Here is a 27,883-nt window from a genome sequence, read left to right as displayed (position 1 = left end):
TGCAAAGACCATAGTGACATCACAACAGGGCTGGCCAGCTGACCAATATCAGAGCAGCCTGGGCTCTGGTTTCAGACGGAGGGTGAGCAGAGGAACATAAAGAGCTTTCTGAACATGGACACAAAACACATATTTGATCTTTCTGCCCGACACGTTGAGTCCTGTGTAGTTCCCAATCTGTGCTTCATTAAACACACACTGGACACCAGCCAGCCCCCACAGATGTATCCCCCCCCCCCCCGAAGGTTATCGTGTGTTCAGAGCCTCTGCTGAGTGATGGCGGCCATGTTTGACCACGGCAGGGTTGTGGAGACCGGGATTTATTAACACCCCCCCCCCCAGTGTTCCAGCACAAAGAGGACCCTATCTCTCTCTCTCTCTCACACACACACACACACACACACACACACACACACACACACACACACACACACACACACACACACACACACACACACACACACACACACACACACACACACACACAGGAACACCTTGAGAACCAGAGCTCCAGATGTACTGCTCTCCTCCAGCTGTTTTACTCGATAACCGATGCAGACTGCTTTAAAGGACCCTCAGCATTTCCCTTCTGCTTTCAGACTGGTGTTTACTGGTGGTAATGGTAAGAAAATCACATTTCAGCCAACAATCAGCAGATCAAATGTCCCTTTTTTCCTGAAGTTGGAGGTATATTGTGTGTAGTCTTCTAGTGTGCCGTTGATTCTTCCTTGCTTTAGACTGGGAGTCATTCCCAAAACTAACACCTTGTTTCTTTGGGAAGTGATTTAGAAACAGAAGTTAGAAGGAGTTCAATAAATGCATGGATATGTTGGGCAGTGGATGTTCAGCAGAACTTTATTGCCACTTTCTGAATGTGTTTTGGCCTGAAATAAGGTCCTGGGATAACACTCCAGAACAGGTGACTCGATCCTTACCTCTGATTGGCTGGTATTTCTGCTTTAGTCGTACATTTACACTCTTTGATTCATCGAATCCAATCAATGTTTATTTATAAAACCCAATATCACACGTGTCTCAGCGGTACAGTAGGACTGATAACACACATGCATGACAGAGATAAAAGATACATAACACTACAGGAGAATAAAGAAAGAGGAAGACAGGGAGTAAATTCATCTGAAACCAGTTGGAACTTCAGGCTTAAAACAGGAAGGACTGTAGTGAGCACTGGTTATGAAAGAGAGAGAGTCAAAAACTTGAACCAATCTCCTCGGGTTTTATTCCCCCCCCCCTCCCTTCCCTCCCCTCACAGGCTCCCTTTGCGCGCCTCCTATAAAGCGCACCGCCGTGCCGCGCTCCTCAGACCGAGCGCTCCCTCTGCCGCGTCCGCGTCAAACCTCTCCATCAGGAACCTGCGTCCGCACCTGGATTAACTCTCTGCACCACCACCATGCGGTGCGCTGTGTGTTTTCCTGCGGGTCTGTGAGGCTGTGCGCGTGGATCTATGGACCGCAGCGCGTGGACTCTGAGCTCCGGGAGGATGAGGGGGGTGTGTTTGTGCGCCGCGCTCTGTCTGGTGAGTCTTTACCCAAAATATATACCCAACTTTCTGCACTCCTCCTGCGAAATGCACCTCCAGAAACTTCTGTTCATCTGCTCTGGAGCAGCTGAAGAGCACTGACACGTCAGTGCTCTTCAGCTCGGCTCACTGGGTTTCACTTTACACTCCTTCTACCGACACTAAACGGCGAAACTCCATCTGTGTTTATCGTGATTAAGCTTTCAACCTAATTTTAGGGTACTTTTAATTGAGAGTAGTTTGCATGGATGACATGTTGGAGAGGTCTCTTGAATTCGGCTCAGTGTGGGTTACTTTCCACGGCGAAATTCCATATGCTGTTGTCGAGTTTTTCTTGCATATTGGATTTTAAGTGAAATTCTCGACATTGAATTCAAAGCAGTTTGAAAGGACAACATGTCGAGGCTGTTGTTTTCAATTTAGCTTAAAGTTGTTTATTTTCCAGACCTTCATATTGACTCAAAATTCCGTCTTCGTGTTTCGTGATTTTGCGTAAAACGTAATTTTAAAGCAATTTCTATTCCTTTGATTCAGATCCGTTTGGATGGATCACATGTTGAACGTGTCCTCTTAAATTCGGCTCTTTGTATTTTACTTTATTTCACTTTTTGTGGCTATACTTTACAATCAAATTGCAGAAAATCGTTCTAAAGTATTTAAAATAAGTAGTCAGATATGCCTGACAGTATTTGTTCTGTGGTTTGGTAAACATCTCACACCTCCTGTGCGTAAGGAGGGACAGAGGATGAGGAGGGGTCATATATTTAAACTGCTATGACTCTTTGTTTATTTCGCATTTTTACTGTAAATCTAGGTAATGCATTCATAGGAATACTTGTTCATATTTTAAATGCTAAATCTGTGTCTTTAGTCTCAGTTTGGTCTGAAATTCACATCATTTAGCTGCTATTTAACAAACGCTACATTTGGGGATTCTTTGCACTTCTGAAAAATATCCTCCAGAATCCGTTTTTATTTCCTCCAGATGAGATCAGTTTACGCATTCTCCAAACGCACCTGTGTCTCTTAGGATATTTCACTAGGAATAAACAAGTCAAGCAGGATTCAAAATCCGTCTGTGTTTTATAATTATATTATGGTTAAACTTGATCCAAGTGCTGGTTTCCTGTGCGTAATGCCGTGCGTAAAATGGCCTTTCACTACCAAGGATCAATCTTTCAGGGAAAATGGTGATAAAGGTGAAACGTTATTTTTTCAAACCTTTTTTAAGTTGTATATGTTTTAATATTGCTAACCCAGTGGAGAGGAAGTGGTCTCACGGGGGCGCCACAGCTCACCAAAGTGCCCAGAGCTCCGCGTCTCCAAACACTCTGGTTATTTTACCAAACGAGTGTTTAAGTAAACGTGAAGTTTACTTCCTTTTTTTTTTACTCTATGTTTTTACTAAATCTCCTGTAAATACATTTATCCTTAATTTAGGTTTTATCTTATTTCATCCAGGTTACATTTTTGAAAATCAATCCGGAAACACAATGTAGTTTGGGCACTGTAGTGCGTAATTTCACTGCAAAAAATACAAACAAACAGACGAAATGAAGTCAGTTTAATTGTGTTTATTTTCCTTTATTCAACCCTTTTTTTGTTCTAAATCTCCTTTAAGTTTGTCCAATATTTCAGGCCCGAGAACATCGAGTCTAAATCCAGCTCTTTTTTCCTCCTCCTTCAAGATATCAACAATCAATCTGATATTATTTATTGTGTTAAATTCAAATTATCTTCATAAATTTATGTTCTATTTCTAATTGATGAAACCTCGCCTGATGGCCCACATCTCACAGGTGTAAGCACATCAAAGAAACGGACTATTTTACGTTTTACAATTCAAATAAATGAAATGTGTTTGACTCATGATGATGATATTCCAGTAAAATCCAGCTTATTATTCACTAATTAACCCCTGTAATTGTTTGTATTCTGGTCTGTGTGTGAGTGTGTGACAGGTCTTTATTTCAAAACACAGCTGGAGCTCTCCAAGGTGCTGAAATTATCCAACACACTTTTCCTTTTGACTGTATCAAGAAACAGTGGAGTCATACGAACAATAGCAGTGGTAACAATGGAGATGTACTTATTTATTAAACTATAAAAGGACTTGTGATTTGTACATGTGACATTTGAAACGCATTTCTAATAAATCTCTCTGAATTAATTCCTGAAGCTTGGAGACATTTATGGAAATCGAACTCACGCTTTTATTCTCGGTGAAACAAATCGCACTCTCGAAGGAAAGGTGTGTTTCTCTAAATGTCTTCTACTCTTTAACCCCCCCCCCCCCCACACACACACACACACACCTTCCCGCGGGTTTACGGTGCTCAGCAGCGGATTACTGCTGAACTCTGATGGTTTTATTTCCTGTTCGAGGCTCTTGTCTCTGTTAAGCCTCTTGTCTCTGACCCCGATAACAGGTACACACACCTGGATCCGAGATTCAATTAACTCCCCCTCCATTGTTCAGCCGTATCCCGTCTGCTTTGGTCGAGATTTACCGCCATGTTTAAATCCAATCGTAGTTATTATGCATTATATTCCGAGCAGTTTGCAGAGTAACGTCTCGAGGAGGCTGTTTTACTGTGAGTCACTTTACTTCAGAAGGACTCTCGGCTGAATTTAACCCGCGATTCTCGTGATTCTGCTTCATTCAAATGGTTCTTTTATTCAAGCAATTCAGATGATTTTACATGTGGAGTGTGTTGTCTTTCAATTCGGTTTATTTTCTTTGCTCTACAAATTCACATCGGTTCTAGACGGCGAAACTCCGCCTGCCTTTACCGCATTTTCCGAGCATATCTAAGTGTAATGATACTTTCCCACATTTAATTCCGGCCAGTTTGCATCTGGAGAAAGTGTCTGTCGGCTTATTGTGTTGTCCTTTGCACGGCTTTATAAAGATGTAATGCACAAACGAATTAAAAATAACAAATAGTATTTCAAATGCAAAAACAGGTATTTGTTATAATTTTGTGGAGCATCTGTATTGTGGGGTCAGCTGATAGGACACTGAGAAAGAGGAAGAGATATTTTGAATTGTGGATTCATATTCCATTGGACTGTTTCTGCTGGAAATACACTTTAAAATCTGCTTTAATAGAAATATTGAGTCATCTTCTAAATGCTAAAGTCTGTCTCCTCTGAGTTGGTATTAAGGTATTTTACTCCATCATGTGCTGCAGTGCGTTTGTAAATATTCCTCCTGATTTTAAATCAAACGTCTCTTTTGTATTAGTGGCTGCTGTCTCGCCCCTCCCGCAGTCTCAGAACTCAGGATGGATGTAAGGATCTCACACTGCTGACAGGCTCCTTTTATTTAGTTATTTTTTAAATGGCAGATATGGTTGTGTCTGGTGCATTGTCCCCTCCCCCCCCACCCCCCCCCCCCGGGAGTAACAGCTGCAGTGGTCCGCTGGCGACAGTCTGTCAAATCACAGTGTTATTATCAAACGCTGCAAATGGGGCCTGCAGAGTCAAGCAGTCTGCACGCGGTAGGGGGGCGCACACACACACACACACACACACACACACACACACACACACACACACACACACACACACACACACACACACACACACACGTACCCTACAGTACGGCTCACACACTGTGCACCCCCCCCCCCACACACTTCAGCCTCTGAATTAGCTCCTAATAATAAAAATGCAGCATGTTTTCATTGAGCTCTTTGAAATCCAGCATTAATTCAATTACACAGCAGAGGCGTTCTCCACAAGTGCCCCCATGCTGCGCTGCACACACACACACACACACACACACACACACTGATGTGGTGCAGTGTGGGGTCCTCAGGTGTGTGGCGGTGTGTCTCTAAGTGTTCCACCTTTGTGCCGCGGAGCTTTTAAAGCAGCATGGAGGCGTCCGTCTGAGAGCCGAGCACAAAGGGCCCCGGATCAGATCAGACCCAGAACTACACTGAAACCCCCACCCCTTAACTCCCCCCTTTACCTCCCCCATGTCCCCGGCCTCAGCTCAGCCCGGTGACCCGGCTTTGTTTCAGCTCTTGTTCTTTGGCAGAATTTTTATTAAGAGTATTTTATTTAATTCAATTGTTAACCTCATTTATTCTATATTCACATCAGTGTATTCCATTGAGGGCCAAATGTGTCTAGTGTTGAACTGGTTGTGCTTATTGTAAATGAAATACATTTGACTTTATTGAAATGTATTTCATTGGATTTGGTTTCAAACTTGTGTAATGCCTTTCAACATTCTGTATTTATCATTTGATTCTAAATTGAGTTTACTTATTGAACTTCTCTGGGTGTTTTACATTTAATTGTATTTGCTGTAATTGATCAGTAAACAGGCTCCCTTTAAAGAAGTGAGGTAGAGAGTAAAGCACATTTCATTTAATCTGAAATGTTCTCATGGTGAGGGGCTCTTTTAGAGGAGATCGGGGACCCTTCCTCTGGGGAGGGGCCACAGATGTTTAGCAGCTTTCATGATAATTAGCTACGAATGAATCATGTGAATACATCTACACATTTAAGGAGCCATCCATCACAGTATTTTAAAACCAAATGTGCTTTCACAAAATATTTACACAGTTATGTCTTGGAGAGACACTCCCTCTGGAGGAACACAGGGATTTGAGCCTCTGCAGACCATTTACATGCACTAAACCCTATAGAACACACTACAGGAGAGTGATGGGGCCCCTTAAATATAATAATTTAATATATTAAGGTCTCCTAAAAGTAGACTTTTAGAGAAACCTGGAGCTCTGAGTGAAATCAAAGTGTATTGGTGCTGAGGCTGACCGTTGACCTCCAGTCTTTGAGCCGCTGGAGATTGATGGTGCACAACTGCAAGGTGACCCGGTCTGTTTGTACTTCCTTATATATCATGAACTGTAACACACACACACACACACACACAGACACACACACACACACACACACACACACACACACACACACACACACACACACACACACACACACACACACACACACACACGCACACACACACACAAAACAACACTTGACCTTGGAGTTTGGACGTAGGGTCGATGATAACTGCATCTACTGTTTGGGATTATTTTTCCTCTGCCAGCGGGATAGACACTCCACTGGTGAAGTACATTTACTCAAATACAAGTACACATTTGAAGTACTTTACCTGAGAATATATACTTGTTGTGGAAGTCAGTACTGTACCTTTCATAATCATAATCCATATGATTCTGCACGACTGCTTTCACTTTTGGTACTTCAGTAACAAAATAAATGCAGTACTTTTGACTAGTGTGTGTGTGTGTGTGTGTGTGTGTGTGTGTGTGTGTGTGTGTGTGTGTGTGTGTGTGTGTGTGTGTGTGTGTGTGTGTGTGTGTGTGTGTGTGTGTGTGTGTGTGTGTGTGTGATTAATGACCACACAGCCTCTCTCCTCCTGCTCCAGATTTTCAATCGTGTTCACAGTTCAGAGGTCGGAGCTGAAGGGCGTAGTTCTTAAAAAAAAAAAAAAACTATTCAGCACGACTCCCGACCCGGGTCTGATCCTGAGGGGAGCTACACACACACACACACACACACACACACACACACACACACACACACACACACACACACACACACACACACACACACACACACACACACACACTGGGCAGTGGGTTTGCAGAGTGTGTGAGCCTGATAGCAGCTCTTTGAAGCAGAGTGTGTGTGTGAAGATAACCTGCTCCACATCTGCTGCTCTGACTCCTCTCGTCTGCATCAGCTCTACGGAGCGTTTGGAGTCTTTCAGCGCACTGTTTTGGTTTCATGGTCTGCCGCTGTGCAGGATCAGAGCTGCTCAGAGTCCACTGGTATCTGGATCACATGACAACCTCCACCAGTCTATTAGTAATGGGAAAAACGGGGTGATTTTTGGAGACTAACCCAGCAGCTCACTGTTCTGGTTTTGAAACCCACACACAGAGGGTATTTAAAAAGTAGCTCAGTTTCTCGGCATCAGTTGTGGAGCTCCTTTCCTTTCACTGCATGTTTGGATCCAACTGGAGATGCTGCTTTTGTTTCTGTTGTGATTCACGAGTACTACATTTAACAGGACTCATTTAGCTTGATCAAACGTGAGCTCCAGTGCCTGATTTACAGAATACTTGAAGCGCTTCATTTTAAATGGTTGAACTTCTTGCTGATCATGTTGTGCTACTGGACCCTTTGAGTCTGATGCGGTGATTCTAGCTCTAGAGGACCCGTTATTATCTCTTAAAAAGACTAGAAGATCTCCAGAAACTCTGGTTGTATTTTGGGTAAAGCGTATCCTAAAATTGAGAGTAATGACTCGTGGTTTTCCTGCCTCACCGCCCGCATCGCCCCTCTCTGAGTCTCAGGCTGTGTTCAGCAGTCTGGTTCTGGCTCTGGACTCGGTGCAGCTGGAGCTCTGGGAGTTTAGTGATGGATGTCCCGGCTTTCTGACCCGACGCCGGTCTGAGAAGCAGGGAGATAGAGAAGGAGGAGGAGGGGGAGGGGGGGAGGAGTGATGGATCTGCTGATGTCTTCCGGATCCGTCCTGCGGTCACACTGAGTGCTCTGTCGCTCCTCACATGTTCCGATGACTTGTAGAGGGATCGATGAGTGATGAACACTCATGCGTGTGATGAAGGGTTGAGTTCCTGCAGGATGTTTGCAGTGCATTGTGGGAGGAGGCTTTACGCCACTCTCTAAAGAGCCGTTAAAGATTTCTGTGTTCCCCTGCAGAGACCTGGTCCTGGTTCAGTGGGTTTATCAGCAGGATAATCCCTGAGCAGAGGCACTGGGTAGACTTTAAGGGTTCCAGTGCCTCTGAAACACCAAAGTACCTCCTCTTCTTCACATGAATAGCATGCTAACATCAACACATTAATCCCACTCTTCATTTCTGCAGAACTCCTGTTCTTACACAACTTGAAACCCAATCATCTGCAGGATATCTTGAAGCAACCAGTGGATCTGTGGAGTTCTTGGTACCCGCACCACCTCGCAGACCTTGCTTTCCCACCAACATGCGCCCGTCTGATGTGGAACTTGCACAGATTTGATCACTGCACCTCTCTCTCCTGCTTCAGAGCACAGAAAGGCCTCACAGTTCATCAGGTCTGAGAGTTCCTCCTGCAGACCCGGTCCCTCTGAGCGGCAGCGGTTCCTCTAAAGTGGGGTGTTTGTTAAAGACAGCACTTATCCAAAATCTGTCCTCCGACAATCTTCAAACCCCCCCACACACACTTCTCTGACTTTGTAGTGCAAAACCAGACGAAGAGGGAGATGTGAGGAGCTGGAATAGGAAAGAGGAGGGAGTGGGGAGGGAGAGAGGCTTCTACTCCAGTCTGTGTCAGGCTGTCACTTCCTGCTCACAGCTGATGTAACACGCTGCTCTGTACACACAGATGCTTATTTGGAGGAACACACGATGAAGTGGGTTAAACAGCAGCGTGTCAAAGATCTGTATTATTTTGGGACAGGATTGGTTTCCAGCCTCAAAGTGCACGGAGTTATATATTTATAGGAGTATAGAGAAGCTGGTTAGTCTAAGCCACTCATTTTCCCGCTCGCGAGTGAATAATTGTTGTTATTGTTTGCTCATGAGTGTCAATCAGCCCCCCCTCCCTCACTGAGTTAAATGGGCAGCAGCTGCTTTAAATTGCTGCTATTGGGTTCTTTGTGGAGTGGTAAATGAACAGACCTATGGATGGTCCCTCTCTTTCAGCAGCTGATCTCTGGCTCTGACAACACGGAGCGGAGCGTCCGCCCATCGATTCTCAGAATTACAGATCTATGTTTTCATCGGCTGACGGTTTCCAGTCACAGCCGGGAGGAAGTGTGTGTCTGACAGCTGTCAATCAAACGTCACCAGACTCCAGGCGAGGAGGAGGAGGAGAAGGAGGAGGAGGAGGAAGCTCTTATCGCTCTTACTCATTTACCGCCTGCTTATCTGAGGCTTCTTCCTCTCCGCCGCCTCCTCACACTCACATGAATAACTCCTCTTATCGGCTGACCCTCCACTCCAAACACCACCCTCCTCCTCCTCCTCCTCCCTGAGACTCAGACCTGCTCATTGTTTGCCTCTCGTCACGTTTCTCCCCTCTCTTATCGTCCCCACGCCATCGTCCCGAGTGTTTCCTCCTCAGCAGAGAAAAATGGATTCTGTGCAGCGCTCTGTTCAAACACGCCGAGTCAACACGCTGCTGTTTACCGCCGCCGGTGAACCAACCGGTCCTGCAGCCCAACCACAGCCGGAGGAGCAGCTGCATGCTGGGAAATATGTGGTTGGCGTGTTCTGAAACTGTGTGATTAGTTTAAGGCCACTTGGGGAGGACTAACCAATAATACATTGATTAGGTTCGAGCAAAATATCTACCTGAGTGTGTGTGTATGTGTGTGTGTGTGTGTGTGTGTGTGTGTGTGTGTGTGTGTGTGTGTGTGTGTGTGTGTGTGTGTGTGTGTGTGTGTGTGTGTGTGTGTGTGTGTGTGTGTGTGTGTGTATGTGTGTGTCTGCTCGTTCCATTGCTTTTAAGGTTGTTGTGTTCAGGCTCCTCAGGCCTTCATGGTGGTCCTGATTGGGGAGTGGGCACCACCTGAGGAAGGAGCTGCATGGAGGGAGACCATCAGTGGAGAGGGGGGGAGAGAGTCACACAAACTAACCACGGCATGTACCACTGACACTGAAACCTCTAAACGATACCAAAGACCCCGATGGTGACTGCCGTCCTGACGGAGAAGTGTAGATAAATATATTTCAGTCTGGGTCTGACGGGTCAGTGGACAGCATCGTGCAAAGCACACCCTCCCCTGAAGCACGGGGGACAGGGGTCTGACTCTGATGGATTTCAGCCAAACTGCAGGTTTTATTCAGCTTCCTGTTGTTAGAGATGGGAAATAGGGTGAGTCTGAAGAGCTGATGAAGAGAGGACATCTGTATGAATCCTTGCGTTGTACTGGAGGAAGATGCTGGGGTTCACCTTTCAGCGGTTGCAGTGGGAGCTCCTGGTCATAGTTTGACTCAGTTTAGTTAAATGAGGGACATTTCTAGAGACGTCTCCTGGAAATCACCGCCTGCCAATGAATGGAATTAACTAAACTAATTAAAATAACTGTCTCTGAACTATTTCCCATTACATTTAATGGTTATTTCCAGGAAACGTCTCGGGAAATGAAGAGGAAATTACACCGCAGTAAAAAAGATTACTACTCTGAAGTATTTGCTAAACTATAAACGAGTGGAATGTGTAAACCGGTTCTGGAATCGGGCCTAAACATACTCCACCGTTTTACAGAAGAGATGCTCAGTTAATCTAAACTGTCTCTGTCGGTGGAAGCTCACTTCTTACTTTACACTGGGATCACATGGCTCCTCCTGATGTCACTGCAGATGTGCTGGAACATCAGGAGTGACATCAGGAGTGACATCAGGAGTCCTCGAGAACAATTTGAAATCTGAGAAAAAGTGATTTTGAAGAAAGTCGGAAATTTTAAAAAATCTGAAGTTTGAAAAGAAAAAAAATTAAGAGACAAAACGTGTGATCCTCAAAAGAGGACGATGAAGGCCACAGCAAGAAGGAGTCCAATGATGAGACGATAGGGGGACATTTTTAAAAGTCGAAATTTAGATATAGGTTATTTTCTTTGTTAAAAAAGACCAGAGGACATTTCAGGAGAGTGTCCAACATCAGAGACAGAGACAGCTCTATGATCCTGAACGTCACCCAGCGCTCCGGTCCCAGCTGTGTGCGTCTCTCTTTAGTGTCCCCTGGTTTCCAGCTGTGTGCGTCTCTCTTTAGTGTCCCCTGGTCTCCAGCTGTGTGCGTCTCTCTTTAGTGTCCCCTGGTCTCCAGCTGTGTGCGTCTCTCTTTAGTGTCCTCTGGTCTCCAGCTGTGTGCGTCTCTCTTTAGTGTCCCCTGGTCTCCAGCTGTGTGCGTCTCTCTTCAGTGTCCCCTGGTCTCCAGCTGTGTGCATCTCTCTTTAGTGTCCCCTGGTCTCCAGCTGTGTGCGTCAATCTTTAGTGTCTCCTGGTCTCCAGCTGTGTGCGTCTCTCTTTAGTGTCCCCTGGTCTCCAGCTGTGTGCGTCTCTCTTTAGTGTCCCCTGGTCTCCAGCTGTGTGCGTCTCTCTTTAGTGTCCCCTGGTCTCCGTTGTGTGCGTCTGTCTTTAGTGTCCCCTGGTCTCCAGCTGTGTGCGTCTCTCTTCAGTGTCCCCTGGTCTCCGTTGTGTGCGTCTGTCTTTAGTGTCCCCTGGTCTCCGTTGTGTGCGTCTCTCTTTAGTGTCCCCTGGTCTCCGTTGTTTTTGGAGCTTCTTGCAGTGTTTGGTTTCACTGCTGAATGTTCTGTAGATGCTGCAGGTGAGTTTGAGGTGTAGAGCGTTTATAAATGTGCCAAATGACATAGTTACACCAAAAAGGGGCGTGACCCAGAGGGGGGGTATTGGATGTGTTGCTCTCATGTGTTCTGGTGGAAATCTCAAAGTGAATCGGAAGTTCCTCCTGTCAGCAGGTGTGTGTTACATCATGTCTCTCACTGTGTGTGTGTGTGTGTGTGTTGTGTGTGTGTGTGTGTGTGTGTGTGTGTGTGTGTGTGTGTGTGTGTGTGTGTGTGTGTGTGTGTGTTACATCATGTCTCTCTCTGTTCGGACATTAATCAGATCACTTACCTCTGACGGAGGTACTGAGGTGTCTCGCTGTAATTCATGCTGTCGCTGTGATGGATTCACCAGCCTGCAGCAGAGTGGAGGTGGAGGGGGGGGGGGGTGGGGTGGGGGGGGATGGGGGGCATCTATCAGGCCTCAGCAGATGTCAGTTCAACATTAGATGTGAGGGGAGGTACAGGAAGCTTCTGAGGGATGGGTCGCAGTGTTTAAGTGTTCCCAAAGAGCAAAGGAGAACTTCAGTTCCTGATCAGCTGAAAGGATGGAGACTGACTACACATGACCTTAAACCTCAGATTCAAATACAACGTGTGAACATGAAAATAAAAGTGTCTTCACGTCTTAAAGCTGCTGAGTCATATATCGCACCTCCAACAACAAATAGATCCAGAGCTCCGGTTCCTTTACTTCCTCTCCAGAAAAATGGAGAGTAAAGAAAGGATCAGAAATCTCAGTCTCAGTGTCAGCCTGCTGCCTGCCACTCGTCCCCCGCAGACCCACCGGACATCCATCCCCTATTTATTCTCCGTAAGCTGTCTCTGCCGTCTGACCAGACATCTGACCTCTGACCCCATCTCCATACCTCTGGACTCAGTAAACCCTTTCTGACCAACAGAGAGGTTGTTTTCAGGCAGCTCTTTAACATTTTGTCTGCATTTTGGTTTGACAGTAAGAGGGAGCAGAGACCCTGAGACCTGGTTTAGACAAAAGCCTGCATCTGAGTTCTGATTTAATTATTCATTTCTATGTTCAGCACGAGGTGGTTGAATTCATTCTCATTGTACATAAGACTTTAAATAAGAAGTCCACAAAGAAAACAGGGTATATCTCTCTGCGTCTGCTGGTCTTTGAAACGTATTTTTTGGACATGAAATTAAAGAAAGGAGAAGAATTTCAATCACACTTTAACTGGGAGGAGCGATTGAGTATTACACAGTAGACATGTTTCAAGAATCCAATGTAATTCAGCAAAGAGCTGCTGAACGGCTGCTGAATGGCTGCTGAACGGCTGCTGAACGGCTGCTCCTCTATATCGAAATGAGGACTCTGTCTTTAGGCGTGGTGTAGGAAATAAAACATCCTGCAGTCCGTCCGCTGATCATGTGACCTGATGCCCCGGCCTGCAGGAGAAGCCGTCCTCACAAGTAGTAAAATCTGTGTGTGAGTAATGAGTCGGCGTTAAACAGAGCTCTCCTGGAGTCCCCCAATAAACCCCTGTCTATATCTGCGACTCAGCAGAAATGTAAAACCTGTTTGGCTCTGAGTCTGCAGTAAAGCCAGTCCCACAGAAACACAGAACAAATTCCAGGGAGATAATTGGATGTGTTTGCAGATTTTCTTGCAGTCAGCAGAGAGAGAGTGTGTGTGTGTGTGTGTGTGTGTGTGTGTGTGTGTGTGTGTGTGTCACCACGTCTTCCTCACACTTCCTATAAAGCCACCTGTCAATCATGAGTCATGCCCCATCATTAGCATGTTTCTGTTCGGGGGGAATATTTTGACTCGTCCGCCCCGAGGAGAGGGTTTAATGAATCGAGACTCAGCTCTGCTTTCCCTTCGCTCGCTGTTTATTTAGCCGGCTACCACACACACACACACACACACACACACACACACACACACACACACACACACACACACACACACACACACACACACACACACACACACACACACACACACACACACACACACACACACTGCTGGAATTGGCTCTCTAATCCACTCTCTTTTTTTTACATTTGGATTAAATCCTCAGTCAGTCAGCGGGAGGGAAACAGCTGTTCAAATGGCTGAAACCCTTTGGAAAATCCAGCAGTTTAACTCACACAGTTTACAGCCAGGATCTAATACAGGAATGTGTGTGTGTGTGTGTGTGTGTGTGTGTGAGAGTGTGAGAGTGTGTGTGTGTGTGTGTGTGTGTGTTTACAACCCGAGGAAATTACAGATGTTTCCAGACAGCTGTTCCTGTGTGGATTAGTTGAGCTTTTTAGAATAGATAGATAGAATCGGAGGATGAAACCCTCTTTATTGGTCACACACACACACACACACACACACACACACACACACACACACACACACACACACACACACACACACACACACACACACACACACACACAGCAGAGCACACACAGTGAAATTTGTCCTCTGCATTTAACCCATCCTAGTGCTAGGAGCAAGTGTTTTTGATCCCGTAGAGAAAGAGTTAGTTGCATTGCAGGTACGGGGATGTGGTGTTTCTGTGTTGGTCCCTGAAGGCAGCATCTCCATGGGATTCCTCCGTGTGATTTTGGAGTATGTCATACATGATCGGTGCATGCATTTGTCTCATGCACTGCAGTCACAAACAGGGAAAATTGCTGCAAAAATAAATGATTAGTTCGTTTGATTACACACGTAATGTTCCCCTCCTGCAGGACGGGCTGAGGGCTCCTGAAGACGGACATCTAAAAAGAAATGTGTGCAGTGTGTGTGTGTGTGTGTGTGTGTGTGTGTGTGTGTGTGTGTGTGTGTGTGTGTGTGTGTGTGTGTGTGTGTGTGTGTGTGTGTGTGTGTGTGTGTGTGTGTGTGTGTAAAGAAGCATGTCATTTCGTGTTTTCTGTCGTTTCTGAACAATAGTTCTCTGTGACACGGGAAGAAGAAGAAAGATATCAGGCCGGTGTTTTCTGCTGCCATACACATGCTGTGACACACAGCCTTCAGCCTCTCACACACACACACACACACACACTGCTCTCTGGCCGGTGCGATTACAGCCCCAGTGTGTTTATGTGTGTGTGTGGGGGGGGTGTGTGTGTGTGGGGTGTGTGTGTGTGTGTGTGTGTGAGGGGGGGTGTGTGTGTGTGGGGGGTGTGTGTGTGTGGGGGGGGTGTGTGTGTGTGGGGGGTGTGTGTGTGTGAGGGGGGGTGTGTGTGTGTGGGGGGGTGGTGTGTGTGTGTCCGTGGTGATTAATGTTACGGCCGGGCTGAAAGGCTCTGCAGGACAATGAACGTTTCAAACGGACATTTTTCCCACAATGCCCGTCGTGCCGCGGGACAAAAGGCCGGCCGTCAAAGTCAACCTGAGGTCCTTTTGTTCCAGTGTCAGGGCCGGGGGGGTCTTTGGGGAGCGGGGGGGAGGGGACTTAGGAACAGGTCTCAGTCTGATCCTCGTTATGAATTCAAGGTCAAGGAGCGGCGACCTGCAGCGGGGGGGCGGGGGGGGGGGACATGCAGACGAGGTGGAGGAGTTATTCCGTCCCTGAAACCTCTCTAACTCCTGACACACCTCCTTTGTTTACTCCTGTATCATAGTGACATCACTACGGAGCACTTGCGCTCCTATTGGATAACACATTGCACCTGATAGGCAAAGGGGCGGGACACCTCTATGCCGTGGACCAATCAGAGCAGGGTGTTCTCACTACCTGCTAACTTTGCGAAGTTAAACTTACTTTTCTAAATAAAATCCAACACCAAATATTCTGAGGCTGATGGGAATGTGTTCGGAGGTTCAGGGTGTTTTCATGGTCTGTGGTGAAGCTTTGTCAGCTCAGAGGAACCCTTGATCCCTTCCTGTCCCCTCTCCTAGCCTTAGCTTTCTGGAGATCTCATCTTCCTTTTCTCCTGGCTCTCCTATATGACGTCATGTCCTGGAAATCAATGATGTACAGTAACTGAAGAACGTCTTCAGCATCGGATTGATTACAGATTGTGTCCCGGTGTGAAGCAGAAAGAGTGTTTCATGAGATTCACTTCCAAACACCGGCTCTTAACGAGCTGATCTCAGCTGCAGACAGAATTGCGTGATGAGAGGAGTTAAGAAAAGTGCTGAATGTGTATTGACGTCTCAGGTCGGACTCGGGGGGCTGGCCACTAACTCTTTCATTGCCATATTTCTTTCAAATATACCTGAAGTCAAAAATGTATTTATTTTATGAGAAGGAAAAGTATTTTTGTTAATGATACTAATAATAGCAACAATAATGATAATACATTTTAAAATGAAGCAACAATAAGAATGTGTTTTTAGATTTCATGTATTGCTTCATTCAAACTAAGTAAAACATACTCCACCAACAGAAAAGCGATATACATATATGTATGTGCTGACTGATTCAGGGCGTGATGCTTCTCCTTCTGTCTCGATGATCGGACGTCTCTGACTCTCAAAGCTGCTCACCTTACCCGCAGATCTCATTAAGTGTGACGCTGCAGATTATTGAGGAGGAAGAGGAGCAGTGCTTGGCATTAATGCAGCAGTGAGGTGCCTCTGGGTGGGGTGGGTGTGTGTGGGAGGGGGGGCTGCAGATATGACAGGAGAACAGGCCCCCCCCCCCAGCCCCTCCTCAGGTGTGATTGGAGGTGACGGTGTGTTTGGACCATCTGCTGCTGACAGGATGAAGCTCCTCTGATTTATGAAGCCCGGGAACTGTTAGGAATCTCAACCAGAGACACCCTGTTTTTCTTCTGTGCCCCCCCCCCCCCCGTAGTGTGTATGTCAACGGTCTGCAGAGGATGAAATCCCTGTGTTTCTCTCCTGTTAGAGTAGCAATCATCAGTGTATGGGTGCATTTTTTGGAGTCAATATTCATGCAGCTTTAAAAATGAGAAAAAGGAGCAAGAACAAAAACACTAAAGCACACACACACACACACACACACACACACACACACACACACACACACACACACACACACACACACACACACACACACACACACACACACACACACACACACACACACACACACACACACACAGACCCTCTCTAATGAGCTGTAACAGTCTGCTAACATGACCATTACTTCGCTGTAGTGCATGTCTTATTCCTGCAGCACGGTGTGTGTGTGTTGTGTGTGTGTGTGTGTGTGTGTGTGTGTGTGTGTGTGTGTGTGTGTGTGTGTGTGTGTGTGTGTGTGTGTGTGTGTGTGTGTGTCAGGAAACAGCTGCTCAATGAAGCGCAGCAGAAGACATCAGAGGACAGTATGTAATCCGTGTTTCTGCAGCACGCCCCCCCTTCACAGACTTTTATATGATGCATTTGTTATTCTGCAGATTCCTTCAATGCTCAGTGCTGTTCACACACACACACACACACACACACACACACACACACACACACACACACACACACACACACACACACACACACACACACACACACACACACACACACACACACACACACACACACACACTACACTAATACACTGATAAACAATTAACTCAAACACTGGAAACAGATGCACTCGTCTGACGGCTGAACTGATGACTATAGATTAAAGGTGGTGTAAAACGACTCGTTCATCAATAGAGCCGTGGGAAACAACCGCAACAATTCCAGCGTCCCCGAATGTCACCGGTGTCCCCTGGTCTCCAGCTGTGTGCATCTCTCTTTAGTGTCCCCTGGTCTCCAGCTGTGTGCGTCTCTCTTTAGTGTCCCCTGGTCTCCAGCTGTGTGCGTCTCTCTTTAGTGTCCCCTGGTCTCCAGCTGTGTGCGTCTCTCTTTAGTGTCCCCTGGTCTCCAGCTGTGTGTGTCTCTCTTTAGTGTCCCCTGGTCTCCGTTGTGTTGGAGCTTCTTGCAGCGTTTGGTTTCTGCAGCTTTTAGTAAACTGCTCATGTTTCCTCTGCTGAATGTTCTCTAGATGCTGCATGTGTTGAAGAGCTGCTGCAGATGTTTCTGCATGAGTTGAAGAGCTGCTGCAGATGTTTCTGCATGAGTTGAAGAGCTGCTGCAGATGTTTCTGCATGAGTTGAAGAGCTGCTGCAGATGTTTCTGCATGTGTTGAAGAGCTGCTGCAGATGTTTCTGCATGAGTTGAAGAGCTGCTGCAGATGTTTCTGCATGTGTTGAAGAGCTGCTGCAGATGTTTCTGCATGTGTTGAAGAGCTGCTGCAGATGTTCCTGCATGTGTTGAAGAGCTGCTGCAGATGTTTCTGCATGTGTTGAAGAGCTGCTGCAGATGTTTCTGCATGTGTTGAAGAGCTGCTGCAGATGTTTCTGCATGAGTTGAAGAGCTGCTGCAGATGTTTCTGCATGTGTTGAAGAGCTGCTGCAGATGTTTCTGCATGAGTTCTGATTTGAGTTTCTGTATCTGCTTCCTCTCTGAAGCTGCAGCGTGTTTGCACCTGCCGGACTCCGTACAGACCCAGAGCTGAACCTCGTTTGTGCACCTGAGTAAAGTCAGGGATCATCCTCTGAAAACCAGGAATGGATGCACCCAATAAGTTATCAGTTGATTCATATTTTGCGTCTTTAAAAAGCTCTCAGATAAATATACTGCAGGAATAAGCACAATACTGATGTTTGCACCTGCAGGCCACCGTAGTTTATGCACATTGACTCGTTCTATGAATAATCAGAGACCAATACAGACAGGAAGACGCTATATGGATCAGACCTGGATCAGACGGACTTCTCCTCTCACAGGGAGAGACATCCTGTTCTGTCAGAGCCTTTAATCCCTCATTTCTCTTCCTGATAAAGGGGCTGTTGATGTTTCCTCCCCTGAAACAGGGGGAGCTGCAGAGTGAGTGATTTAAAGCAGTAAAGAGTGATACCTGAGGAACACGTGCACGTCTCCCCGTGTTAAACGAGCGTCTCTGCAGGGCTTAATACGCCGCTCACTTATCAGAACACAGGCTCGTCCTCGCTGCTGAACTGAAGGTTAATTGTCCGTCTGTTCGGGGTCAGTCCTCCTCCTCCTCCTTTGTGCCGCTAACATCCTCACATTTCTGCTTCCTTTCTCCTCCTCCCCGTCTCTTGTCATTCTCTCAGCCTCACAATGTGTTCAGGCCTTCTTTCTTCACAGCGTTTTATTCCACAGGACGATGATTGGAAATGTTGGAAGAGTGTGGAGCTCATCTGGCTTTTGTCTTCCATCTTATGGGGCAGTGAAATAATGGAAAGGAGATATAGAAACCACATCCTAGAAACCCAGAGCAGAGACTATAGTGAGGAAGAGGAAGCATGGAAAATAATGAGGACATTTTAACCAATCCAATCCAACCGAGAGTTTAAATGATGATTATTTATCAAATCATTTCATGCAAACATTTCTTTACTGCAGTTTGAATCGGTGCATGAACGTGGCGTTGCTTTCAGAGCTGGTTTGAAGGTAAAGGACCACTCTACAACTCGAAACATGATGCCAATTAAAGCTGGAGGGCTTATGGAGGAGAAAACGCTCCAATAAACAACTCGGTTTCATAGATAAATGCAAGTACTTCGAGGTTAAGCTCGACATAAACTGATGGAGGAATCAGAATATTAACTAATTCATGACGGACTGAGGCGGCCCCCGAGCCTGCTGCCTGTGTGAGGGAATTTGGAGGGGGGGTGGAGAGCAATCAGCCTAACTGGGGACACCTGGCCAGAGCCCCAGGACCTACTCAAGCCCGATAGTCTCTCTCTGAATCTCCCCTGGACCCCAATCCCTTTGCCAGCCTTGGTTCCCACAACGGACTTTACGTTATTGAATGTGAGGTCGTCCTCGCTGAATGCTGGGTGCGTCTCCCACGGTCGTCACAGCCAGACAAAAAACGCTGAAATAAAAATCTATTTTTCATGATTGGACTCATGCAGCTGGAGAAGGACCCTCTCTCTTTATTAAAGCATGTTTTATCTGTTCTGTTGGAGGTTTACAACCGCTGAATTCAGCCTTAAAGAGCCTCTCCTGCAGTGTGTTCTGTAGGTTTTAGTGCATGTAAATGGTCTGCAAAGAACAAAATCCATGTTGGAGTTTGAAATCAGAGTCGGCGCTCTGATGGTGCTTTGCTCTGATGAGTTCTCTGACTCATAGATGCATTTTGTGGCAATGAAACGATGACTTTATACTACAGGTTCTTATCTGGAGTTGTTGGATCTCGTAGCAGTGGCAGCTTTTTGAGGGACATTGGTGTGCACAATCGTCCAGAGACAGACACATTAGGGTTAGCTTCTCTAGCTCCAACCCTGACTGAAACCTCACACCCCTCTGGTCCTCCCCATGTTATCTGACCTCTTTATAATTTAACTCAGTCTGCTCCCTCAGGCCTTTTCCCGACTGCAGTCACTGAGGTGCAAATTAGCAATGAGCTAACACGGTGCAACACGGATCTGAGAGCAGCGATGTGATTTATCACCCGCTGTCCAGCTGGTGGCAACGGCGCGGCCACATCAATAACGCCCGGGCGCTCGGCACAGAGCGACAAGTTAATTACCAGAAACAAATGGGGAGAAGTTCAGGATTTCTGAGGAGGATCTGTGAGAGGAGTCTGCCTCCTCCAAACGTGGCGGGAACAGGAGGGTTTAACGCTGGTTTTGTGAGGGATCAGGTCTGGCTGTCTCCATGAGCATGCCATCACATCTCGGGGGAGGTTTTGTCATTAAAAGACCTTGTTTCAAAGCTTGACTTGTATCACAGGTGCAAAATAACCTGGTTTGCTCTGGAAGGCTTTATCTGTTCCACAATTAAAAAATAAACAACCTCTATGGCATTTTCTCCTGTCCCAGATCTGCCTTCCAAAATCATCCTCAAAACCCACCTGTCGACACCACCCTCCTCCCTGTATCCTTCATCATCCCATTAGCTGAAAGGCTCCCGTCCTGTCCTCCCGTTATGCGTAACAGAATCTTAAAAGACTCGTGTAAACTTCATAAATCCAAAGACCTGCTTCATTCCACATTTCAATTAATCCGTGGTCGGCCCGTTAACGACTGACTGTGCGGTCGAACACTTCTTAAACACTCCCTGCTGTGCCACACGGGCAGCGTCACTAACACCCTGCACACTGCAGTCCGCTCTCTACGAATAATGAGGAAACATAAACCCTGAGCAGTCCATACACAAAGCGTCAGAGGCATACTTAGAATGTATTCAGTTCATTCGGACATAAACAGTTTCCATGCATATTAAGGAATGGTAAACGCACCCTTTTTCTAGAACTGCTTTACATTTCTAAAAGTTATTCACCTTTCCTTAGACAGAGGAGAGGAGTGCTGTTCTGCTTACACACACACACACACACACACACACACACACACACACACACACACACACACACACACACACACACACACACACACACACACACACACACACACACACACACACACACACCTGTGGTAAATGACCTGAGACAGAAACAGCGGATATATCTGAAGGACAGCTTCCCTGAATAAAGCTGAGGTCAGGAAGTGAAGCGATGGAAAGAACAACTGTTGCTCTGCTTCAGTCATTTCAGATTTAATATTCAGAGAGCCTCAGCTGTGTGTGTGTGTGTGTGTGTGTGTGTGTGTGTGTGTGTGTGTGTGTGTGTGTGTGTGTGTGTGTGTGTGTGTGTGTGTTCAGTAAACCAGCTGCACACTCTATGAGCTTAGACCTGCTTCCCTCACAAACAGGCCGTTATGTTCTGTGTGTGAACACAATAAAAACACTGGTGACGAAGAGCTCGGTCACAGTCGGTAATTAAAGCTCTGAAATGACTGTCTTTACGTCACAAAGCTTCCAGTACAGCTTACAGGAGCTAATCCACCATGAAGCGTCCCAATATTCTGCAGACAAACTCATTTTCGAAACACTGTACACATCGTCAGAGGTGTTAGCTGGGGTTGGACGGCACTGGTCTCCATGCCAGAGGTTGACTGCACCAGTTCCTGAGTATGCACTGGGATGTATCCTGCAGATGACGGGGTTGTTTCAGTCCAGTGGAAGAACCGAAACCATGGTGTGGATGGTGCGTGACAGAGCGAAAGGTTTTGCATGTTTGGGGTTCTGGTGTCTTGGTGGTTGGGTCAGAAGTCCTGGCTCTTGGACAGCCATCTACTGGGAGAGCGGGGACTTTGTTGGCCAGGCTGGGGTCGGTGATGTCCTCTTTCGATCACTCAACAGTCTTGGTACCAGTGAAGCCAGTCGTTGGATGAAACGTGTGTTCTTCCCTGGTGGTATTTGTCGTTGGGTAAGCATTAGGGTCAGATCCTTGCTCTCGACCCTTTCCTCACGCTGTTCTTCTCAGATAGATCCTCTGATCACATCCAGAAGGACTCGCTCGTATGCTCTGGAGCTAGCACCATGGCCGGCCTTAGTGCTGCTGTTTCAAACTCATGCGGTGAATTTAAGCTCTTTGAGATTCTCATTCATTCATATTGTGCATTATGTCCTTCCTGACACACACCTACTATCTGAGTTGACTGGACGATTGCTGACTTCCTCTTGGATCCATCTTCTAATGTTTTCATATCGGGACACGTTATGTTTTAGCATTTGGACTTCTTTGTTATAAAAGTATTTGACCCAAACCGCCCGTCCTCCTCTATTGCTCTCCTGAGGTTTCTGTGGAGGTGTTCCTGGTTACTGCGAGGGTCTAAGGACAGAGGGTGTCTGTATGAACTGTGAAACCCCCAGAGACCAATGTGCTGGTTGTTTTGGCCTGGATAAATACAATGTGATTGATTGATTCACTATATCGAGGAAACGTACCTGCCGTCACACTGACAGACTCACACACAAACGTTCTTCCTCGCATACTTTGGGTAATTTTCACCACTCAGAGCACTAAACCACACATTGGGAGAGTGCTCCTCGGGAGGGTTCCTCAGTAAAGATGTCCCGATGCAGACAGTGAGGGGGGGGGGGGTTCTCTGGCAGCAGACTTCCTGCCTGCAGGCGTCCAGCTGCTGTCTGGATGCTGGTCAGTATCTGAGCCTGTCTCTGGCTGTGGTGCTGGTTCTGCTCACCAGATGCACCGTCCCTCAGGTGAGCTCTGCAGCTGGCAGCTCCAGGATCAACCCCCCCGCCCCCCCCAGCTGGCCTCCGGCCCTAAACAAAACGTGCTGCAGGATGCCTGAGAGGAGAGTCCAGCCTGCTGGGAAACATCCTGGGGGGTAAAGGAGAGACGTTACTACTTTCTCACACACGTACCCACCAGCTCACGTGCTGCAGTGTGAGGTGCTTAACTTCCATCTTCATTACTCCCTGACTTACTTATATACTGACTACTTGCTTGCTTACCTACCTGTGTACTTGATTATTTACTAACTTACTTGCTTTATTCAAATACTTCCATACTTACCCACTACCTTTCTTACTTATTCATCTGCATGTGAACATATCTACCATCTGAAGAATCAAATCATGTATTTTACTCCGCCTGAATTCATCAGGACTCATCCTAACTAACCTACTTTCTCACATACCTACTTACTTGCTTACTTTTATACTAACTAACTACTTCCTGACCTACTTACTGACTTACTTACTTGCTTTCCTAAGATACTTCCATACTTACCCACTACCTCTCTCACTTATTTACCTGCATGTGAACCTACCTACTGATTTTCTAACATACTGGACGATGGAAGTGAAATATCTCGTGTCTTCTCTCGAAATCTTTCACTGCTGGTTAAAGAAATAGACTAAGGTCTTATCTGCTGGTTTGTTTCATAGTTGTGGTGTTATTTCCTAATGCTGTTCTGTGGCGATTCAAATACATGTTAAAAAGAATAAATGACTCCCTTGAGAGCGACGGCAGGTGAAGTGTTTTCCCCTCTGTTTCAGTGCCGGGGTTTTAATCAGTTCTTTTGAATGTTCGGAGGAACAGGAACTCACATTATCATAAATCCGTCTGATGTGATCCTCAGCCTCTTCATCACGAGGAGGCCGGCTCACCTGTGTGAATAGCAGGTGATTGCTGAGAGTGTCTCCTCACACTGAGTTTAACCCTCAGCTAAAGATAGACCCCTGAGACCCTCTTCAGCTCAGAGGCTTCACTTTCCTCAAGTCTGATGCAGAGCATGTCCTCAGAGGGGAACTGGTTATCCTCAACAGCCGCTCTCATCACAGTCCAGTCTTTAAATTAACTCTGTATTCATTGTGCCTGTGACATCCAAAGCTCGTGGATGATTTTCACTCTGCACTTCATTTCAGTCTGGTGTTGGTTTTAGATTAATCAGTTTTGACCGAATGCAGTAATAACTGTTAGAGGCACTAAGTACCAATATCAACCTGAACGTGAGCAGAAGAGGCCGTAGTATTTGTACTTTTACTTAAGGATCTAAGTATTTCTTCCAAGGTGATATCATGATTAACAGGACTGCTTAACGACAGAGAACATGCAGATATTAAGCATTTCCTTTTGTGACTCTTCTGTAAATAACTCACTCACCTGACAACAGTTTTTAAAGGTGAATGACTTCTGTTAACGTGTCAATTATCCCCAAAACCTAGGTAATAAAACCTGTGCATGCACTAAAGAGTGTTCCCAGACATCAGAGCAGGTCCCTCTCTCATTCAAGCAAGCTTTTATTGCTCAAACGAGACAAGAAAAGGAAACTTGCGGTATGGATTAACCTAGAATACTCTACACAGACACCAAGGACGCAGTAATATCCGATCTTTCAGAAGAAGATTTCCTTGATTAACTACCTTAATTCTGCACTCCTTCTTGCTTATAAACACCAAAGACACTCAGGCTTAAACAAAGACAGAAAGGAGACTTGCAGATTTCATGCAGCCCTTCAGATCAGATGTAGATAGAAGCAGTCAAACCCATCACTTTCATAAACAGTTACATATTCATTATAACCCTCTGCCCAGTATGGGACATGTTTCCCAGTACCGGTGTCCTTGTAACAGTGTGAGTAAATCTCCCTGCTTGTCCCCGTGGTGTTCGTAGACCTGCTGTGAGGCAATTCAATTGGAAACTGATTGGTAGCGAAACCTTATTTTCCAAGTATCGATCCGGAGGGCAACCCTGCAAAATGCAAAGAACCTCCAGCGAGACGGATCTGCTGCCACGGCGCACAGAAGGAAAATCAGCCAATCAATGTCACATTCCTCCAGCGAGGCTAATTCCACTCATCGGCGCTAAGCGGAGAAAACCTCAGGGTTCATCAATCACCGGTAGAAGGAGCTCTCTTTAGTTAATAGTCTGCTCTTTACCCTCCGAACGGACACTGCATTTATCTGTTGGGCAGAGGGAGGAGGCGAGGGTATTGCTATTCTCTGCTCACTACAATTCCCTATTTGGATCCGTCTGCTGTCGTGATTTGAAATTGAAGCTTGCAGCAAAGATTGATCCCTCTAACCCCCCGTGGAGCTTCTTTGATTGGTCAATTTTGTGGACATGCTTGAATGTGAAAGTCAATATTTCCTGAATGACACAGATGATGTGGAGAGTAATATCTCATGACGCATCGTTTCACCCGATACACAAGTGTGTCTCTGTGTCTGCAGGCTGGGAGCAACCTTTTAAGGGTCTTAGAGGCAACAGAGGAGGATAAGAGCTTGTGCCAGTATCAGAAGGTTCCCAGTTTGATGCTTGGCTATGTCCAGGTTTTTAAAAGAAATGGAAACATCCTCAAAATAAAACTGCAGTCGAGTCATCAAATTCTAGGTGATTCTGCAGGAAAAACTGGAGGTTTCCAAATGAAATGGTTTGGGCCACTGGTACAAAGAGACAGGTAGACCTTTTTATGGTCTTTGAGGTGACAAAGGAGCATGATCAATCTTCCAGTAATCAGTAGGTGTCCCCGTTTGATCCCAGAGGCTTTCAAAGGGTCCGAAACGTTGACCAAAAACCAGCAAACATCTGTCGCAGGGGAGGAGTTCATTATCAAAGCAATGACTTTGTTTGTGCCATACTTTCTTATGTCTCCATGACCCGACAGACAAAGATAAACTGCTTCAAAATAAACTAGGCCTTTCCCGGTACCAACCACAGAGTGCCTTTACAGAATCAGTCATATAAAGACCATGCATGGATTCTGCACATTCACCAGACTGTATGAGTTATGCTGTGTGCAAATGATTCTTCAGGAACATGTGTGGAGATTTCCCCAAAAATGTTGAGGACTTTGTGACCACTGATAGACGGTTGCTGTCCAAAGCTGACGTAGCTAACCAGCTGTTCCCTCTCCTCCGCAGGTTGCCCACGCCTCAAAGTCGGAGATCGTGAAGTCGGGAAGCCCCAAGTCCACATTAAAGCACATATGGACAGAAAGCAGTAAGGACATGTCCATCAGTAGGCTGCTGTCACAGACTCTCCACGGCAAAGAGAACAGCACAGCCTTGGACCTCCGCTACGACACCCCCGAGCCCTACTCCGAGCAGGACCTGTGGGACTGGCTGAGGAACACCACGGACCTGCAGGACTCGCGGCCCAGGGCCAAGCGGCGGCCGATGGTCAAGACGGGCAAGTTCAAAAAGATGTTCGGCTGGGGGGACTTCCACTCCAACATCAAGACGGTCAAACTCAACCTGCTGATCACCGGCAAGATCGTGGACCACGGGAATGGCACCTTCAGCGTCTATTTCCGCCACAACTCCACGGGCCAGGGCAACGTGTCCGTCAGCTTAGTCCCGCCCACCAAGGTAGTGGAGTTCGACGTGGCGGCGCAGCAGTCCGTCATCGACGCCAAGGACTCCAAATCCTTCAACTGCCGCATCGAGTACGAGAAGGTTGAGAAGGGCGCCAAGAACACGCTCTGCAACTTTGACCCATCCAAGACCTGCTACCAGGAGCAGACCCAGAGCCACGTCTCCTGGCTCTGCTCCAAACCCTTCAAAGTCATCTGCATCTTCATCTCCTTCTACAGCACCGACTACAAGCTGGTGCAGAAGGTGTGCCCGGACTACAACTACCACAGTGACACGCCCTACTTCCCGTCCGGCTGATGTTCCCGCGCACTCGCACGCTGGGAAAAGCGGACGAGTGGAGCACGGACTGGAGCTTCTACCCATCCCGGAGAGGAGTGTGTGTTAGCCGAACTGTCCCTGAACATGTCCACTCCAGAGAGTCAAACCCCCAATGATTACCCAACGTCATGAATCCTGCAGAGAACGGTTTCTTTGAACGGTTAGAAGCTGGAACAACGGACTGCTAAAGAATGTTAGAGTTGTATTCCTGAGTTTAGTTGTGTCCCTGTTGGAGATGTGTAGGCAGCAGGACGTGTCGTCCTGTTCTGATTGTTATCATTATTAGCCCTTTGTTTGCTTTAGGTTCTCTCATTTTGAAACTGGATGTTATTAACACCCTATGTTCACATACTTCAGACACAATGCATTCTCTCTCTCCGGACATCTGGACTGTTTGCCTCTGCTGTGCTGTTAACGCTCTGCAGTTTATCCTGGAAAACATCCTTAATTAAAAGAATAAAAAATAAAATCAGGATTTTTTACGAAACCCTGCAAGGCAACTGAAGAGGGGATGTAAATGTTAGTGAGGTCTGTTCACACTTCTTCCTCCATTAGGAGAGAACATGCGTTCATTCGCTCAGATATAAAACTGTCAATCTATCAAAAAACACGTGGAGTTTATTCTCAGCTGATTGAAAGTCGGGTCACCTGATTGGTTGACGATCAGCGGGTCATGCGCGGGGGATGGGGCTTGCTCATTGTCACTTAATATATCAAATGTAATGTATTGAATTCTATATCTTAGAGCCTAATTTGTAAGAATGGTTTGTATTGTACATAGTTTATCCCGATGGCGCTGCTTCTGTACATGCCCCCCATGAGCTGTGTGTCCCCCCCCTCTTGCTAACTCCTCTTGTTCACTCCATTTATGCTCGTTCTTGGTTCCTAACAAAGAACATGATGTTGCTGCCCTAGATGTGAATTTCTTGAAACCATCTCTCCTGTACAGAAGCTGTAAAACTTACTAAATATATTAAAAAGTATTCAGTGAATTTTTTCTTTATTGGGGGGACGGTGGGGGTTGGATATGTACATATTAA

The 27,883-nt window shown here is 46.4% G+C and overlaps 1 protein-coding gene across 1 annotated transcript; it reads left to right on the top strand.

Annotated features, from left to right (window-relative positions):
* Nucleotides 1-1,321: 1,321 nt before the first annotated feature.
* On the top strand, nucleotides 1,322-27,883 carry nxph1 (neurexophilin 1). Its single transcript, XM_063899143.1, has 2 exons — nucleotides 1,322-1,537; nucleotides 26,073-27,883. The coding sequence occupies exons 1-2, from the start codon at nucleotides 1,466-1,468 to the stop codon at nucleotides 26,820-26,822; spliced, it is 822 nt and encodes a 273-aa protein (XP_063755213.1). The 5' UTR covers nucleotides 1,322-1,465; the 3' UTR covers nucleotides 26,823-27,883.

This window comes from Eleginops maclovinus, chromosome 13 (assembly GCF_036324505.1).
Source record: "Eleginops maclovinus isolate JMC-PN-2008 ecotype Puerto Natales chromosome 13, JC_Emac_rtc_rv5, whole genome shotgun sequence".
In the NCBI taxonomy this organism is placed as follows: Eukaryota; Metazoa; Chordata; class Actinopteri; order Perciformes; family Eleginopidae; genus Eleginops; species Eleginops maclovinus.
The sequence above is the reverse complement of the archived record's forward strand: the minus strand, read 5'-3'. Positions and strand labels throughout refer to the sequence as shown.

Coding starts and splice junctions, on each gene's coding strand:
- nxph1 (XM_063899143.1), top strand. CDS start 1,466: ATGGACCGCAGCGCGTGGACTCTGAGCTCCGGGAGGATGAGGGGGGTG. Junction 1,538..26,072: donor TGTGCGCCGCGCTCTGTCTG/GTGAGTCTTTAC, acceptor TCTCCTCCGCAG/GTTGCCCACGCCTCAAAGTC.